The sequence below is a fragment of the Harpia harpyja genome, unplaced genomic scaffold (assembly GCF_026419915.1).
Source record: "Harpia harpyja isolate bHarHar1 unplaced genomic scaffold, bHarHar1 primary haplotype scaffold_224, whole genome shotgun sequence".
Lineage (NCBI taxonomy): Eukaryota > Metazoa > Chordata > Aves > Accipitriformes > Accipitridae > Harpia > Harpia harpyja.
In genome coordinates this window covers 104,941-121,876 of record NW_026293223.1, presented here as the reverse complement: position 1 = coordinate 121,876, position 16,936 = coordinate 104,941, and the positions used below count along the sequence as shown (strand labels likewise).

Genomic DNA, 16,936 nt, shown 5'->3' with positions numbered 1-16,936 from the left:
CGTGCCGGCGTGGATCGGGGCGGCCCAAGGATGTGGGGACATCGACTGTCACTCCGTTGGGGACATCAACCACCACGTCGCTGCGGACCTCCGTGCCCGAGGGACACGGGTTGTTGGCCACCGTGGACCTGGGGACGCTGGCCACCGTGTCGCTGTGGAGGGGGGGATGTCGGCTGCCACGGCGGCTTGTCCCCTGCTGGTGTCACCAGATTGTCCCCAACAACTCCCGTCGCTCCTGTCCCTTCCCAGTGTCCCCATCCAGCCAACGTTGTCCCCAGCATCACCATTAGCCCCATGCCAGCCCTGTCCCCAGTGTCACCATCGGCCCCACGTCACCTTGTCACCTCCTGGTGCCACCATCAACCCGATGTCACCATTGTCCCCACGTCAGCTTGTCACCTCCTGGTGCCACCATCTACCCAAGGCCACCATCAACCCGATGTCACCATTGCCCCCAAATCACCTTGTCCCCTCCTGGTGCCACCATCAACCCAAGGCCACCAACAACCCGATGTCACCATCGCCCCCACGTCACCTTGTCACCTCCTGGTGCCACCATCCACCCGATGTCCCCAAGGCCACCATCAACCCAATGCCACCATCACCCCCACATCACCTTGTCACCTCCTGGTGCCACCATCTGCCCAAGGCCACCATCAACCCGATGTCACCATTGTCCCCAAATCACCTTGTCCCCTCCTGGTGCCACCATCTACCCGACGTCCCCAAGGCCACCATCAACCTGATGTCACCATTGCCCCCACGTCACCTTGTCCCCTCCTGGTGCCACCATCAGCCCAATGTCACCATTGCCTCCATGTCACCTTGTCCCCTCCCGGTGCCACCATCTACTCGACGTCACCAAGGCCACCATCAACCCGATGTCACCATCACCCCCACGTCACCTTGTCCCCCGCTGGTGCCACCATCTGCCCGACGTCCCCAAGGCCACCATCAACCTGATGTCACCATCACCCCCACGTCACCTTGTCCCCCGCTGGTGCCACCATCTGCCCGACGTCCCCAAGGCCACCATCAACCTGATGTCACCATCACCCCCACGTCACCTTGTCCCCTCCTGGTGCCACCATCTACCCGATGCCACCATTGACCCCACGTTACCTTGTCACCTGCTGGTGCCACCATCTGCCCGACGTCACCAAGGCCACCATCAACCCAATGTCACCTTGTCCCCACATCACCTTGTCCCCTCCTGGTGCCACCATCTACCCGATGTCCCCAAGGCCACAATCAACCCGATGTCACCATCACACCCATGTCATCTTGTCCCCTGCTGGTGCCACCATCAACCCAATGTCACCATCAACCCAATGTCACCTTGTCCCCTCCTGGTGCCACCATCCACCCGACGTCCCCAAGGCCACCGTCGACCCCACGCCACCCTCTCACCTCCAAGTGCCACCCCCCCCCCCCCAGTGCCACCATCGGCCCCTTGTCCCCTCCTCGTCCCCCCTGATGCCACCACAGGGCACCCTCCCTCCCCAATAACCAAATTTACCTTTTTTAATATTTTTTTTTTTATTAATTTCCCCTTTTCTTGGATTTTTTGGGGGGGTCCACCCCCAAATAAACCCGCTCCTCCCTCCCCCCCCTCCTCCGCGTGTCACCGGCATGCCGGGGTCCCCCCCGGGGTTGGGGACACGTGGGGACACCTCAACACGTGCTGGTGGCTCCTGCAAAGAGATTGGGGGGGGGAGTGTCAGGGGGTGTCCGGACCCCATGGGTGCCCCCCCCTGCACCCATGGGTGCCCCCCCCCCGGCCCCATGGGTGGCCCCAGGGTGGCAGGGAGGGGACTTACCGGGACCGACGAGGTGGGACATCTCCGGAGGGGGACGGCGGTGGCTGCGGGAGGGGTCAAAGGGGGCCGTGACACGCCGATGTCCCCAATGTCCCCCCCCCCTTTTGTCCCCCCCCATGTCCGTATGTCCCCCTGTGTGCCCAAGTCCTCCGTGTCCCCCCGTGTCCCCAATGTCCCCCCATGTCCCCAAGTCCTCCATGTCCCCCCGTGTCCTCCCATGTCCCCCCCCCATGTCCCCAATGTCCCCCCCGTGTCCCCAATGACCCCCCCGTGTCCCCAGTGTCCCCCCCCCGTGTCCCACCTGGCTTTGCTCCGGCACTTGCACTTCCCACCTGGAAGGGGACACAAGAGGTGACGGGTGCTGGGGGGGGGGACACGCATGTCACCCCCCCTCGGGGGACATCCCTGGGGACCCCCGCCGGTGACACGGGGATCCCCCCAGGTGACACGGGGACCCCCCAAGTGACACAGGGACCCCCCCCAGGTGACATGGGGACCCACCCAAGTGACACGGGGACCCCCCAAATGACACAGGGACCCCCCCAGGTGACACAGGGACCCCCCCCAGGTGACACGGGGACCCCCCAGGTGACATAGGAACCCCCCCCAGCTGACACAGGGACCCCCCCAAATGACACAGGGCCCCCCCCCAGGTGACACAGGGACCCCCCAAGTGACACAGGGACCCCCAAATGACAAAGGGACCCCCCCAAGTGACACGGGGACCCCCCCAAGTGACACAAGGACCCCCCAAGTGACACGGGGACCCCCCAGGTGACACAGGGACCCCCAAATGACAAAGGGACCCCCCCAAGTGACACAGGGACCCCCCCCAGGTGACACAGGGACCCCCCCAGGTGACACGGGGACCCCCCCAAGTGACACAAGGACCCCCAGGTGACATAGGAACCCCCCCCAGCTGACACAGGGACCCCCCCAAATGACACGGGGACCCCCCCAAGTGACATGGGGACCCCCCAGGTGACACAGGGACGCCCCAAATGACACAGGGACCCCCCCCAGGTGACACAGGGACCCCCCCAAATGACACAGGGACCCCCCCAAGTGACACGGGGACCCCCCCAAGTGACACTAGGACACGCAAATGACTCAGGGACCCCCCCCCAGATGACACAGGGACCCCCCCAAGTGACACGGCCCCCCCCCCAGGTGACACGGGGACCCCCAAATGACACAGGGACCCCCCCAAATGACACAGGGACCCCCCAAGTGACACAGGGACCCCCCCCAGGTGACACAGGGCCCCCCCCCAGGTGACACTCACTGAGGAGGACGATGATGCCGATGACACAGAGGACGGCGGCCACCGCCAGCCCCGCCACGCGCAGGCGGTGCCAGTCTGGGGGGGGGGACACACGACGCATCGCTGTCACCCCCCCCTTGGGGACACCCCTGTCACCCCCCCCCGCCTTGGGGACACCCCTGCCACCCCCCTGGGGACAACCGTGTCACCCTTTTGGGGACACCCCTGTCCCCCCCCCTTGGGGACACCCCTGTCACCCTTTTGGGGACACCCCTGTCCCCCCCCCCTTGGGGACAAACTTGTCACCCCCCCCTTGGGGACACCCCTGTCCCCCCCCCCCCCCTTGGGGACACCCCTTTTGGGGACACCCCCGTCACCCGCATCCCACTCACCATACTGGAAGGGACTGGTGGCATCTGGTGGGGAGGGGAGGAGTCAGAGGAACACGGACACCTGGGTCCCCCCCCCGGGGGGGGGGCAGACACCAGTATGGACCCGCCCCGTATCCCAGTATCGCCCCCTCCCATTCCCAGTATGACCTCCCGCTACTCCCAGTACACCCCCTCACTCCCAGTATGAATAGCTCTCATTCCCAGCGTGGCTCCTCCCCACAACCAGTATGGCTCCCCCACTCCCAGTATGGCCCCCCCACTCCCAGTATGGCCGCCCTGCTCCCAGTATGGCTCCCCTGCTCCCAGTATGGCCCTGCTCCCAGTATGGCCCCCCCACTCCCCGTATGACCCCCCCCACCCAGTATGACGCCTCCCCATCCAGTATGACCCCCCCCCCTCCCAGTATGACCCCTCCATTCCAGTCCAACTCCCTCCCATTCCCAGTACAGGCCCTCCCCCCTCCCAGTTTGTCCCAGTTTGTCCCAGTCACTCACCGGGGGTGAGAGGGTTCCCTCTCGCCAGGGACAAAACTGGGGGGGAGAGCAAAAACCAGCTGGGGAGACTCAGCTGACCCAGTGCCCCCCAGTTCCTCTCAGTTTCCCCAGTTCCCTCCCAGTTCCCCCGGTTCTGCCCCGGTAACCTCCAGTTCCCTCCCAGTTCCCCTAATTCCCCCCCAATTTCTTCCCAGTTCCCCCCCAATTCCCTCCCAGTTTCCCCCAGTTACCCCTTAAATTAACCTCAGTTTCCCACAGTTCCCTCCCAATTTTCCCAGTTCTGCCCAGTTCCGCCTCGCAGTTCTCTCCAAGTTGCCCCCAGTTCCCTCCCAGTTTTTCCCAGTTCCCCCCAATTACCCCCCAGTTCCCTCCCAGTTCCCCCCAGCTCCCCCCCCAATTCCTTCCCAGCTCCCGCAGTTGCCTCCCAGTTCCCCCCAGTTATGCCCGGTTCCCTCCCAATTCCCTCCCACTTACCCCAGTTCTCCCCAGTTACCCCCCAGTTCCCTCCCAGTTCCCTCCCAGCTGCCGCAATTCCCTCCCGGATCCCCCAGTTCCCTCCTAGTTCCCCCAGTTCCCCCCAATTCCCTCCCAGTTCCCCTCCGTTACCCCCCCAGTTCCCTCCCAGTTCCCCCCAATTCCCCCCAGTTCCCTCCCAGCTCCTGCAATTCCCTCCCGGATCCCCCAGTTCCCTCCTAGTTCCCCCCAATTCCCCCCAGTTCCCTCCTAGTTCCCCCAGTTCCCCCCAATTCCCTCCCAGTTCCCCTCCGTTACCCCCCAGTTCCCTCCCAGTTCCCCCCAGTTCCCTCCCAGCTCCCGCAATTCCCTCCCGGATCCCCCAGTTCCCTCCTAGTTCCCCCAGTTCCCCCCAATTCCCTCCCAGTTCCCCTCCATTACCCCCCCCAGTTCCCTCCCAGTTCCCCCCAATTCCCCCCAGTTCCCTCCCAGCTCACGCAATTCCCTCCCGGATCCCCCAGTTCCCCCCCAGTTCTCTCCTAGTTCCCCCCAGTTCCCTCCTAGTTCCCCCAGTTCCCCCCAATTCCCTCCCAGTTCCCCTCCATTACCCCCCCCAGCTCCCTCCCAGTTCCCCTCCATTACCTCCCAATTCCCTCCCAGTCCCCCCCAATTCCCCCCAGTTCCCTCCTAGTTCCCCCCAATTCCCCCCGGTTCCCCCCAGTTCCCTCCCAGTTCCCCCCAATTCCCCTCCATTACCTCCCAGTTCCCTCCCAGTCCCCCCCAATTCCCCCCAGTTCCCTCCTAGTTCCCCCCAATTCCCCCCAGTTCCCCCCAATTCCCTCCCAGTTCCCCTCCATTACCCCCCCAGTTCCCTCCCAGTTCCCCCCAATTCCCCCCAGTTCCCTCCCAGCTCCCGCAATTCCCTCCCAGATCCCCCAGTTCCCCCCCAGTTCCCTCCTAGTTCCCCCAGTTCCCCCCCAATTCCCTCCCAGTTCCCCTCCATTACCCCCCCAGCTCCCTCCCAGTTCCCCTCCATTACCTCCCAATTCCCTCCCAGTCCCCCCCAATTCCCCCAGTTCCCTCCTAGTTCCCGCCAATTCCCTCCCAGTTCCCCACAATTCCCCTCCGTTACCTCCAGTTCCCTCCTAGTTCCCCCCAATTCCCCCCAGTTCCCCCCAATTCCCTCCCAGTTCCCCTCCATTACCCCCCCAGTTCCCTCCCAGTTCCCCCCAATTCCCCCCAGTTCCCTCCCAGCTCCCGCAATTCCCTCCCAGATCCCCCAGTTCCCCCCAGTTCCCTCCTAGTTCCCCCAGTTCCCCCCAATTCCCTCCCAGTTCCCCTCCATTACCCCCCAGCTCCCTCCCAGTCCCCCCCAATTCCCCCCAGTTCCCTCCTAGTTCCCCCCAATTCCCCCCGGTTCCCCCCAATTCCCTCCCAGTTCCCCCCCAATTCCCCTCCGTTCCCTCCCAGTTCCCTCCCAGTCCCCCCCAATTCCCCCAGTTCCCTCCTAGTTCCCCCCAATTCCCCCCAGCTCCCTACCAGTCCCCCCCAATTCCCCCCAGCTCCCTCCCAGTCCCCCCCCCAGTTCCTCCCAGTACCTGCCAGCAGCACCACAACCCTCAGGTTGTCCCACGCCATCTTGTGACCTTTGAACCCTGGGGGGGGGGAGCATTCCTGAGGACCCCCAGACATCCGGGGGGGGGGGGGGGAGGTGTAGGGTGGGGGTGAGGGTGCGCCCCCCCCCTCCCCCCCACGCTCCCAGTAAACCCAGTGCGGGGGGTGGGAGGAGGGGAGGGGTGAGTCACGGCGGATTCCTGAGTGGGGCGTTACTGGGAGAACTGGAACGCTGGGATCCCTTCGGGGGGGGGGGGGGGGGTCCTGGGCACCTAGTGACACCCTGAGGGGGGGGGGACATGGGTGCCCTGGTCACGTGGGTCCTTTTTTTTGGGTGGGTGGGGGGGACACACCCCCCGGAGACTTGGGTGCCCTCTACTCAATTCGAGGGTCTTGCCTTTGCAAGGGGGGACCCACGTGGGTGGGAGACCCCCCCCGGGGACCCCCCCCCACCCAAGGGACCCACCCCCCCCCCCAAAGGACCCCCCCCACCCAAGGGACCCCCCCCCACCCAAGGGCCCCCTGTGTCCTGGGTGTCCCTACTCACCTTCCCACCACGGCAAAACAGGGGAAGAACACACCTAGGAGGGGGCGGGGCCACACCGGAGGGGGCGGGGGCTACACCTGGGGGGGCGGGGCTACACCTGGGGGGGGCGGGACCATAGGTGGCAAGAGTCACCCCCACCCTGGCTCACTGGGGGGGGGGGGGGGGGGGGGTGAGGTGCTGTCACCCGTCCCCTCGCCTGGGTGCCCCCCCCCGGACCCTTGGGTGCCCCCACGGACCCCTCGACCCCCCACCCAAATTTCTGAGCCCCCCCACGGACCCCTTGACCCCCCCCCCAGCTTTCTGGGTGACCCCCACGGACCCCTTGACCCCCCCCCACACAGACCCTTGGGTGACCCCACGGACCCCTCGACCCCCCCACCCATATTCCCGGGTCCCCCATGGACGCCTTGACCCCCCCCCCCAGACCCTTGGGTGCCCCCATAGACCCCTTGACCCCCCACCCAGGTTTCTGGGACCCCCCACGGACCCCTTGACCCCCCCACCCAAATTTCTGAGTCCCCCCACGGACCCTTTGACCCCCCCACCCGCACCCTTGGGTGTCCCCACGGACCCTTTGACCCCCCCACCCATATTCCCGGGTCCCCCCACGGACCCCTTGACCCCCCCCCCACAGACCCTTGGGTGCCCCCACGGAACCCTCGACCCCCCCACCCAAATTTCTGAGCCCCCCCACGGACCCCTTGACCCCCCCCACACAGACCCTTGGGTGACCCCACGGACCCCTCGACCCCCCACCCATATTCCCGGGTCCCCCCATGGACGCCTTGACCCCCCCCCCCCAGACCCTTGGGTGCCCCCATAGACCCCTTGACCCCCCACCCAGGTTTCTGGGACCCCCCACGGACCCCTTGACCCCCCCACCCAAATTTCTGAGTCCCCCCACGGACCATTTGACCCCCCACCCGCACCCTTGGGTGCCCCCATAGACCCCTTGACCCCCCCCCCCCCAGGTTTCTGGGTCCCCCCTTGGACCCCTTGAACCCCCCCCAGACCCTTGGGTGACCCCACGGACCCCTCGACCCCCCCCACCCATATTCCCGGGTCCCCCACGGACCCCTTGACCCCCCCCCCACAGACCCTTGGGTGCCCCCACGGACCCCTCGACCCCCCACCCATATTCCCGGGTCCCCCCACGGACCCCTTGACCCTCCCCTGGACCCTTGGGTGCCCCCACAGACCCCTTGACCCCCCCCACCCAAATTTCTGAGCCCCCCCACGGACCCCTTGACCCCCCCCCCCAGGTTTCTGGGTGCCCCCTTGGACCCCTTGAACCCCCCCCAGACCCTTGGGTGTCCCCACGGACCCTTTGACCCCCCCACCCATATTCCCGGGTCCCCCCACGGACCCCTTGACCCCCCCCCCCAGACCCTTGGGTGCCCCCACAGACCCCTCGACCCCCCCAACATTCCCAGCCCCCCTCCCCGGCCGCCTGGGTGCCCCCAGGGTGCTCAACGAGAGCTGCGTCCCCCCCCCCCCCCCACCCCCCCACCCAGGTCCCTTCCCCCACCCGGAGGGACTGAATGGCTCCTTGTTCTCCCACCCACACCCGGACACTTGGGTGCCCCCCTTGACCCCCCCCTTGACCCCCCCGGCTGTCACCCCACAAGGGTCCCATTGAAGCCGGTGCCACCCCCCCCCCACCCACTGTGGGGTCACAGTGGGGACACCCGGACGCCTGGGTGGGTGAACTTTTGGGTGGGGGGGGGGGACACATTCCTGACCGTGGGGTCTCCCAGTGACACCCCCCCGTTACACCCCCCCCCACCCAGGGACACAGGCCACGGGGTGTCCGACCCCTCCCACCCCCCCACCCCCCCCATAGGGTGCTGGTGTCACTGGTTGGGATGCGGGGTGGGTGCTGGTGTCACTGGTTGGGATGCGGGGTGGGTGCTGGTGTCACTGGTAGCGTGGTGTGGGTGCTGGTGTCACTGGTTGGGATGCGGGGTGGGTGCTGGTGTCACTGGTAGCGTGATGTGGGTGCTGGTGTCACTGGTTGGGATGCAGGGTGGGTGCTGGTGTCACTGGTTGGGATGCGGGGTGGGTACTGGTGTCGCTGGTTGGGATGCGGGGTGGGTGCTGGTGTCACTGGTAGTGTGGTGTGGGTGCTGGGATCACTGGTTGGGATGCGGGGTGGGTGCTGGTGTCACTGGTTGGGATGCGGAGTGGGTACTGGTGTCACTGGTAGTGTGGTGTGGGTGCTGGTATCACTGGTTTTAATGCAGGGTGGGTACTAGTGTCACTGGTTGTGATGTGGGGTGGGTGCTGGTGTCACTGGTAGCGTGGGGTGGGTGCTGGTGTCACTGGTTTTAATGCAGGGTGGGTGCTGGGATCACTGGTTGGGATGCGGGGTGGGTGCTGGTGTCACTGGTAGCGTGATGTGGGTGCTGGTGTCACTGGTTGGGATGCGGGGTGGGTGCTGGTGTCACTGGTAGCGTGGTGTGGGTGCTGGTGTCACTGGTTGGGATGCGGGGTGGGTGCTGGTGTCACTGGTAGCGTGGTGTGGGTGCTGGTGTCACTGGTTGGGATGCGGGGTGGGTGCTGGTGTCACTGGTTGGGATGCGGGGTGGGTGCTGGTGTCACTGGTTGGGATGCGGGGTGGGTGCTGGTGTCACTGGTTGGGATGCGGGGTGGGTGCTGGTGTCACTGGTTTTAATGCAGGGTGGGTGCTGGTGCCACCGGCTGTCGCGTGATGTGGGTGCCGCCTGTGCGAGACGCGTGTCCCGGCGTGCACGGTTTGCACACGCGTGTGCACGCACACGCACGCGCTGCTCGGCAAGTCTTTATTGGTGTTTTCACGGGTACGCGTCTTCCGGGCGGGCGTGTCCTTCTTCTGGGGGGGGGGGAAAGGAGGGATTTTAGGGGACCCCAACTGCCCCCTCCCTTCCCCGACCCCTCGAGGGACCCAGGTGTCCCCCCACCCTCGGGGACCCCCATATCTGGGTGCCCCCCCCCCCCCCCGCGAGGACCCAGACACGCGGGTCACCCACTCACCACCCGCAGAGGTACGTCTTCTCCTCGGTGGTCGCGGGTGGGGTGGGAGTTGGCGAGGTTGGGGGGGGGGGGCGAAGGGGTGCCGGGGGTCTCCAGGGGGGGTCCCTCGGTGGCCGTGAACTGGTCCACGCGGAAGATCCAGCGCCCCAAAATCCCCACGTTGCTTTTGCGGCCGATGCGCAACACGGCCGGCGAGCGCGAGCCCGGGATGTTGTAGTAGTGCACGCCGTCCCCGCTGTTGAAGCCGGCCTGGGGTCGTGGGGGGGGGGGGACACGGTGGGTGGGGGGGGGGTAGGATGGGGCCGGAGGGGGAGGGACAGGGACATCGGGGGGGGAGGAAGCATGGTTCTGCCCCAAATTCCCTTAATTCCACCCCAAATTCCCTTAATTCCACCCCAAATCCCCTTAATCCTTCCCCGATCCCCTTAACTCTGCCCCAAATCCCCTCAATTCCGCCCCAAATCCCCTCAATTCCACCCCAAATTCGCTCACTTCCACCCCAAATTCCCTTAATTCCACCCCAAATCCCCTTAATCCTTCCCCGATCCCCTTAACTCTGCCCCAAATCCCCTCAATTCCACCCCAAATCCCCTCAATTCCACCCCAAATTCCCTCAATTCCACCCCAAATCCCCTTAATCCTTCCCCAAGCCCCTTAACTCTGCCCCAAATCCCCTCAATTCCACCCCAAATCCCCTTAACTCTGCCCAAATCACCCTCAGTTCTGCCCCAAATCCCCTTAACTCCACCCCAAATCCCCTTAATTCTGCCCAAACCCCCTAATTCCACCCCAAATCCCCTTAATTCCACCCAAAATAACCTTAACTCTGCCCCAAATCCCCTCAATTGTGCCCCAGTCCCCTTAACTCCACCCCAAATCCCCTTAATCTCACCCCAAATCCCCTTAATTTCACCCCAAATCACCTTAACTCTGCCCCAAATCCCCTCAATTCTGCCCCAAATCCCCTTAACTCCACCTCAAATCCCCTTAATTGCCTAAATCCCCTTAATTCCACCCCAAATCCCCTTAATCCTTCCCTGATCCCCTTAACTCTGCCCCCAATCCCCTTAATTCCACCCAAACCCCCTAACTCCACCCCACATCCCCTTAATTCCACCCAAATCCCCTTAATTTCACCCGAAGTTCCCTTAATTCCACCCCACATCCCCTAATTCCACCCCAAATCCCCTTAATTTCACCCGAAGTTCCCTTAATTCCACCCCACATCCCCTTAATTCCACCCCAAATCCCCTTAACTCTGCCCAAATCCCCTTAATTCCACCCCAAATCCCATTAATCCTTCCCTGATCCCATTAACTCTGCCCCCAATCCCCTTAACTCTGCCCAAACCCCCTAATTCTACCCCAAATTCCCTTAATTCCACCCCAATCCCCTTAATCTCACCCCAAATTCCCTTAATTCCACCCCAAATCCCCTTAATCTCACCCCAAATTCCCTCAATTACACCCCAAATCCCCTTAATCTCACCCCAAATTCCCTCAATTCCACCCCAAATCCCCTTAACTCTGGCCAAATTGCCTTCAGTTCTGCCCCAATCCCCTTAACTCCACCCCAAATCCCCTAATTCCACCCCAAATCCCCTTAAACTCACCCCAAATTCCCTTAATCTCACCCCAAATTCCCTTAATTCCACCCCAAATCCCCTTAACTCTGCCCAAACCCCTTAACTTCACTGCAAATCCCCTTAATTTCACCCCTGATCCCCTTAACTCCGCCCCAATTCCCCTTAACTCCGCCCCAATCCCCTTAACTCTGCCCCAAATCCCCTTAATCTCACCCCAAATTCCCTTAATTCCACCCCAAATCCCCTTAACTCCACCCCAATCCCTTAATTCCACCCCAAATCCCCTTAATCTCACCCCAAATTCCCTTAATTCCACCCCAAATCCCCTTAATCTCACCCCAATCCCTTAATTCCACCCCAAATCCCCTTAATCTCACCCCAATCCCTTAATTCCACCCCAAATCCCCTTAACTCTGCCCAAACCCCTTAACTCCACCCCCAATCCCCTTAATTTCACCCCCGATCCCCTTAACTCTGCCCCAATCCCCTTAACTCCGCCCCAAATCCCCTTAACTCCGCCCCAACCCCCTTAACTCCGCCCCAATTCCCCTTAACTCCGCCCCAATCCCCTTAACTCCCCCCCAACCCCCCTAATTCCACCCCAAATCCCCTCAATCTCACCCCAAACCCCCTCAATTCCACCCCAAATCCCCTTAACTCCGCCCAAACCCCTTAACTCCACCCCCAACCCCCCTAACTCCGCCCCAAATCCCCTTTCCTCCGCCCCGGCCTCCTGCCCTCCTCCCCCCCCCCCCCAGGCGGGCGACCCCCGGTCCCGCGATGGGGACCCCGGTGTCCCCTCCGTCCCCGCCACCCACCTGCGCCGGGATTCCCCCCAGGCCGGTGTGGGCGTCGCCGCCGTTGGAGATGCCGGTTGTCCATTGGATGTCGCCGTAGTTGAGGATGATGAAGGAGGTGGCCCCGTCGGTGGCCAGCACGGCCTGGAAGGTGTTCACCTGCGGCGAGGCCGAAGAAGGGACGTCACCGGCGGCACCGGCGGCACCGGAATCCCCGGCTCTCCGTCGCCATCCCCGTGTCCCGCCCCGCGGTCACCTTCTAGGTCCGTCTCCGTGTCGTCCCCCGCGTCCCTCTCCGCCGTCTCTGTGTCCCCACCCCGTGTCCCCTTCTCCAGCCCCGTGTCCCCGCGTCCTTGTAGCCCACCCCCACATCCCGCCGTGTCCCCGTCCCCGAATAGGTGACACGGCGATGGGAGGCCGCCACCGTTGACGTTCGAGACGGTTGACGTTCGAGACGGTCAACGGCGACACGGCGATGGGAGGCCACCACCGTTGACGTTCGAGATGGTCAACGGTGACACGGCGATGGGAGGCCACCACCGTTGATGTTTGAGACGGTTGACGTTCGAGACGGTCAACGTTCGAGACGGTCAACGGCGACACAGCAATGGGAGGCCACCACCGTTGACGTTCGAGATGGTCAACGGTGACACGGCGATGGGAGGCCACCACCGTTGACGTTTGAGACGGTCAACAGTGACACAGCGATGGGAGGCCACCACCGTTGCCGTTCGAGATGGTTGACCACGACACAGCGATGGGAGGCCACCACCGTTGCCGTTCGAGACGGTCAACGGTGACACGGTGATGGGAGGCCACCACCATTGCCGTTCGAGATGGTCAACGGCGACACGGCGATGGGAGGCCACCACCGTTGACGTTCGAGACGGTTGACGTTCGAGACGGTCAACGTTCGAGACAGTCGACCGCGACACGGTGATGGGAGGCCACCACCATTGACGTTTGAGACCGTCAATGGCGACACGGCGATGGGAGGCCACCACCGTTGACGTTTGAGACGGTCAATGGTGACACGGCGATGGGAGGCCACCACCGTTGACGTTTGAGACAGTCGACCGTGACATGGCAATGGGAGGCCACCACCGTTGCCGTTCGAGACGGTCAACGGCAACACGGTGATGGGAGGCCACCACCGTTGACGTTCGAGACGGTCAACGGTGACACGGCGATGGGAGGCCACCACCGTTGCCGTTCGAGACGGTCAACGGTGACATGGCGATGGGAGGCCACCACCGTTGACGTTCGAGACGGTCAACAGTGACATGGCGATGGGAGGCCACCACCGTTGACGTTTGAGATGGTCGACGGTGACACGGCAATGGGAGGCCACCACCGTTGACGTTTGAGACGGTCAACAGTGACATGGCGATGGGAGGCCACCACCGTTGACGTTCAAGACGGTTGACGTTCAAGACGGTTGACCGCGACACGGCGATGGGAGGCCACCACCGTTGCCGTCCGAGACGGTCAACAACCTCGACGTCCCCAACGTCTCACCTTGGTGGAGGCGGCTCCGAAGAAGGAGACGCGGTACCAGGTGGCCACGAAGGCCCACGTGGGTTTGGGAGGCGGCTCGGATGGCTCCACGGCATTGGCCAGATCGCGGGAGAGGCGGGCCAGAAGCTCCGGCTCCCGGCTTTGTCGGTAGTAGACGTTTCCTCCCAGTCCGGTGTCCACGTCGGCCCAGTATGGGGCCACGAAGGGGCGGGGACCGGGCAACGGGAAGGGTTGGGGGGTGAATTCGGGGACCGCTATTCCGAAGGACACCACCCCCGTTGTTGTTCACCTATAGGAAGCAAGCGTCACCCCGTGAGGACAACGCCCGTCTCCTGTGGTGGCCCTCGACCATGGTGGCACCAACCGTGGTGGCCCCAACCGTGGTGGCCTTCAACCATGGTGTCCCCAACCCTTGGTGTCTCCAACCCATGGTGTCCCAACCACACTGTCACCAAACTCATGGTGTCCCCAAACTCATGGTGTCCCCAACCAATGGTGTCCCCAACCATGGTGTCCCCAAACTCATGGTGTCCCCAACCCTTGATGTCCCCAACCATGGTGTCCCCAAACCCATGGTGTCACCAAACTCATGGTGTCCCCAACCCTTGGTGTCTCCAACCCATGGTGTCCCCAAACTCATGGTGTCCCCGACCCATGGTGTCCCCAACCCACGGTGTCCCCAAACCCATGATGTCCGCAAACCCATGGTGTCCCCAACCACGGTGTCCCCAAACCCATGATGTCCCCCAAACCCATGGTGTCCCCAACCATGGTGTCTCCAACCCATGGTGTCCCCAACCCATGATGTCCCCAACCATGGTGTCCCCAATTCATGGTGTCCCCAACCATGGTGTCCCCAACTCTTGGTGTCCCCAACCACAGTGTCCCCAAACTCATGGTGTCCCCAACCCATGGTGTCCCCAACCATGGTGTCCCCAAACTCATGATGTCCCCAACCATGGTGTCCCCAAACTCATGGTGTCCCCAACCCATGATGTCCCCAGCCCATGATGTCCCCAGCCCATGGTGTCCCAACCATGGTGTCCCCAACCATGGTGTCCCCAAACCCATGATGTCCCCAACCCATGGTGTCCCAACCATAATGTCCCCAACCATGGTGTCCCCAAACCCATGATGTCCCCAACCCATGGTGTCCCAACCATAATGTCCCCAACCATGGTGTCCCCAAACCCATGGTGTCCCCAAACTCATGGTGTCCCCAACCATGGTGTCCCCAAACCCATGGTGTCCCCCAAACCCATGATGTCCCCAACCCATGGTGTCCCAACCATGATGTCCCCAACCCGGGTGTCCCCAACCGGTAGCACCCCAACCCGCGGTGCCCCGCCCCTCCGGCACCCACGTAGAGCGAGCGGTGCCGTTGGCCGTAGAAGGAGAAGTTCTCCCAGAGGAAGATCTCGGGGCTCATCCCGTCATCTTCGGGGGGCGTGGCCTCGTCCCCGACCTCCAATCCGAAGGGGTACAGCACCCGACCTGCGAGGGGACCCACGGTGAGGACTGGGAACCCCCCACGCCGGGGGACTGGGACCCCACTGGTGGGCCAGAACCCCCGGTGGCAACCTTTCAGCATGGGCATGGGACCTCCAGTGTCATCCTGGGACCTCCCAGTATGGGTCTGGGACCTCCTGGTGTGGGTCTGGGACCTCCCAGTGTCACCCTGGGACCTCCCCAGTATGGATCTGGGACCCCTTGGGATGATCTAGGACCTCCCAGTATGGGTCTGGGACCTCCTGGTGTGGGTCTGGGACCCATCCCAGTATGGGTCTGGGACCTCTTGAGATGATCTAGAACCCCCAGTGTCACCCTGGGACCTCCCAGTATGGGTCTGGGACCCCTTGGGATGATCTAGGACCTCCCAGTATGGGTCTGGGACCTCCTGGTGTGGGCCTGGGACCTCCCAGTATGGGTCTGGGACCCCTTGGGATAATCTAGGACCCCCAGTATCACCCTGCAACCTCCCAGTATGGTTCTGGGACCTCCTGGTTTGGGCCTGGGACCTCTCAGTGTCACCCTGGGACCTCCCAGTATGGTTCTGGGACCTCCTGGTGTGGGCCTGGGACCTCCCAGTATGGGTCTGGGACCTCTTGAGATGATCTAGAACCCCCAATGTCACCCTGGGACCTCCCAGTATGGGTCTGGGACCCCTTGGGATAATCTAGGACCCCCAGTATCACCCTGCAACCTCCCAGTATGGGTCTGGGACCTCCTGGTGTGGGTCTGAGACCTCCCAGTATGGGTCTGGGACCCCCTTGGGATGAGCTAGGACCCCAGTGTCACCCTGGGACCTCCCAGTATGGGTCTGGGACCTCCTGGTGTGGGTCTGGGACCTCCCAGTGTCATCCTGGGACCTCCCAGTATGGGTCTGGGACCCCTTGGGATGATCTAGGACCTCCCAGTATGGGTCTGGGACCTCCTGGTGTGGGCCTGGGACCTCCCAGTATGGGTCTGGGAACCCCCAAAATGGGTCTGGGACCCCAAACTATGGGTGCCCCCCCCCCAGTCCCCCCAAGCACCCCCCTTTGTCCCCCCTCACCCGAGGGTCCCACCCGGTGTCCCCAGTCACCCGGGGGTCCCCAGTGTCCCCAGTCACCCCGGGGGTCCCACGGGTGCCCCCCCCCGGCATGTCACCAGGCGTCCCCCCCCCACCCAGGCGTCCCCACTGACCTGAAGGTCCCATGGGTGCCCCCCACGTCCCCAGGGGTCCCCACTGCTCCACGTGGCCGAGGAGGAGGAGGAGGAGGGAGGGAGCCTTCATCTGCCAAAGCCTGGAGGAACGAGGGGGGGGCAGAGTGAGAAGGGCGCTCGTCCCGCCTTCGTCTGTCCGTCATCCATCCCCGTCTGTCCGTCCAGCCTTCCCCCATCCGTCCCTTCATCCGCGTGTCCGTCTGTCCTTCATCCGTCCTTCATCCGTCCATCCGTCCTTCATCCATCCGTCCCTTCATCCACGTGTCCGTCCGTCCTTCATCCATCCACCCATCCTTCATCCGTCCATCTGTCCTTCCTCCATCCATCCACGTGTCCGTCTGTCCTTCCTCCATCCGTCCATCCTTTATCCATCCATCCGTCCCTCCATCCATCCATGTGTCCGTCTGTCCTTCATCCACCCATCCTTCATCCGTCCATCTGTCCTTCGTCCATCCGTCCATCCTTTATCCATCCATCCGTCCATTCATCCATGTGTCCGTCCATCCTTCATCCATCCTTCATCCATCCATCCACGTGTCCGTCTGTCCTTCATCCATCCACCCATCCTTCATCCGTCCATCTGTCCTTCATTCATCCACGTGTCCGTCTGTCCTTCATCCATCCGTCCACATGTCCGTCCGTCCTTCATCCATCCTTCATCTGTCCTTCATCCATCCGTCCATCCTTCATCCATCCGTCTGTCCTTCATCCATCCATCCACGTGTCCATCTGTC

The 16,936-nt window shown here is 63.3% G+C and overlaps 3 protein-coding genes across 3 annotated transcripts; 1 reads left to right on the top strand and 2 right to left on the bottom strand.

Annotated features, from left to right (window-relative positions):
- Positions 1-32: 32 nt before the first annotated feature.
- Positions 33-1,477, top strand: LOC128138275 (putative protein FAM47C). Its single transcript, XM_052779568.1, has 4 exons — positions 33-802; positions 867-1,067; positions 1,131-1,216; positions 1,438-1,477. Exons 1-4 carry the CDS (start codon positions 167-169, stop codon positions 1,475-1,477), a joined length of 963 nt encoding a protein of 320 aa, XP_052635528.1. The 5' UTR covers positions 33-166.
- Positions 1,478-1,547: 70 nt separating this feature from the next.
- LOC128138282 (FXYD domain-containing ion transport regulator 3-like) lies at positions 1,548-6,120 on the bottom strand. Its single transcript, XM_052779577.1, has 7 exons — positions 6,022-6,120; positions 3,971-4,006; positions 3,477-3,500; positions 3,106-3,180; positions 2,122-2,152; positions 1,821-1,864; positions 1,548-1,694 (listed from the first exon to the last, which is right to left on the bottom strand). Exons 1-7 carry the CDS (start codon positions 6,113-6,115, stop codon positions 1,675-1,677), a joined length of 324 nt encoding a protein of 107 aa, XP_052635537.1. The 5' UTR covers positions 6,116-6,120; the 3' UTR covers positions 1,548-1,674.
- A 3,093-nt stretch (positions 6,121-9,213) lies between these two features.
- On the bottom strand, positions 9,214-16,280 carry LOC128138274 (sushi, nidogen and EGF-like domain-containing protein 1). The gene is given in 7 exon segments (XM_052779567.1): positions 9,214-9,435; positions 9,597-9,845; positions 12,000-12,137; positions 13,497-13,772; positions 13,774-13,785; positions 14,860-14,990; positions 16,182-16,280. Coding segments are annotated over 7 exon segments (1,119 nt in total). The 5' UTR covers positions 16,273-16,280.
- Between the last annotated feature and the right edge of the window lie 656 nt (positions 16,281-16,936).

What these genes read in the sequence shown, in the direction of transcription:
- LOC128138275 (XM_052779568.1), top strand. Translation starts at nt 167, where the DNA reads ATGTCGGCTGCCACGGCGGCTTGTCCCCTGCTGGTGTCACCAGATTGT. An exon ending in CACCATCACCCCCACGTCAC is followed by an intron (nt 1,068 to 1,130) that starts CTTGTCCCCTCC and finishes TTACCTTGTCAC; the next exon opens with CTGCTGGTGCCACCATCTGC. An exon ending in CATCACCTTGTCCCCTCCTG is followed by an intron (nt 1,217 to 1,437) that starts GTGCCACCATCT and finishes CCCCCCCCCCAG; the next exon opens with TGCCACCATCGGCCCCTTGT.
- LOC128138282 (XM_052779577.1), bottom strand. Translation starts at nt 6,115, where the DNA reads ATGTCTGGGGGTCCTCAGGAATGCTCCCCCCCCCCAGGGTTCAAAGGT. An exon ending in CACCAGTCCCTTCCAGTATG is followed by an intron (nt 3,181 to 3,476) that starts GTGAGTGGGATG and finishes CCCCCCCCCCAG; the next exon opens with ACTGGCACCGCCTGCGCGTG. An exon ending in CGGCATCATCGTCCTCCTCA is followed by an intron (nt 2,153 to 3,105) that starts GTGAGTGTCACC and finishes GTCCCCTTCCAG; the next exon opens with GTGGGAAGTGCAAGTGCCGG.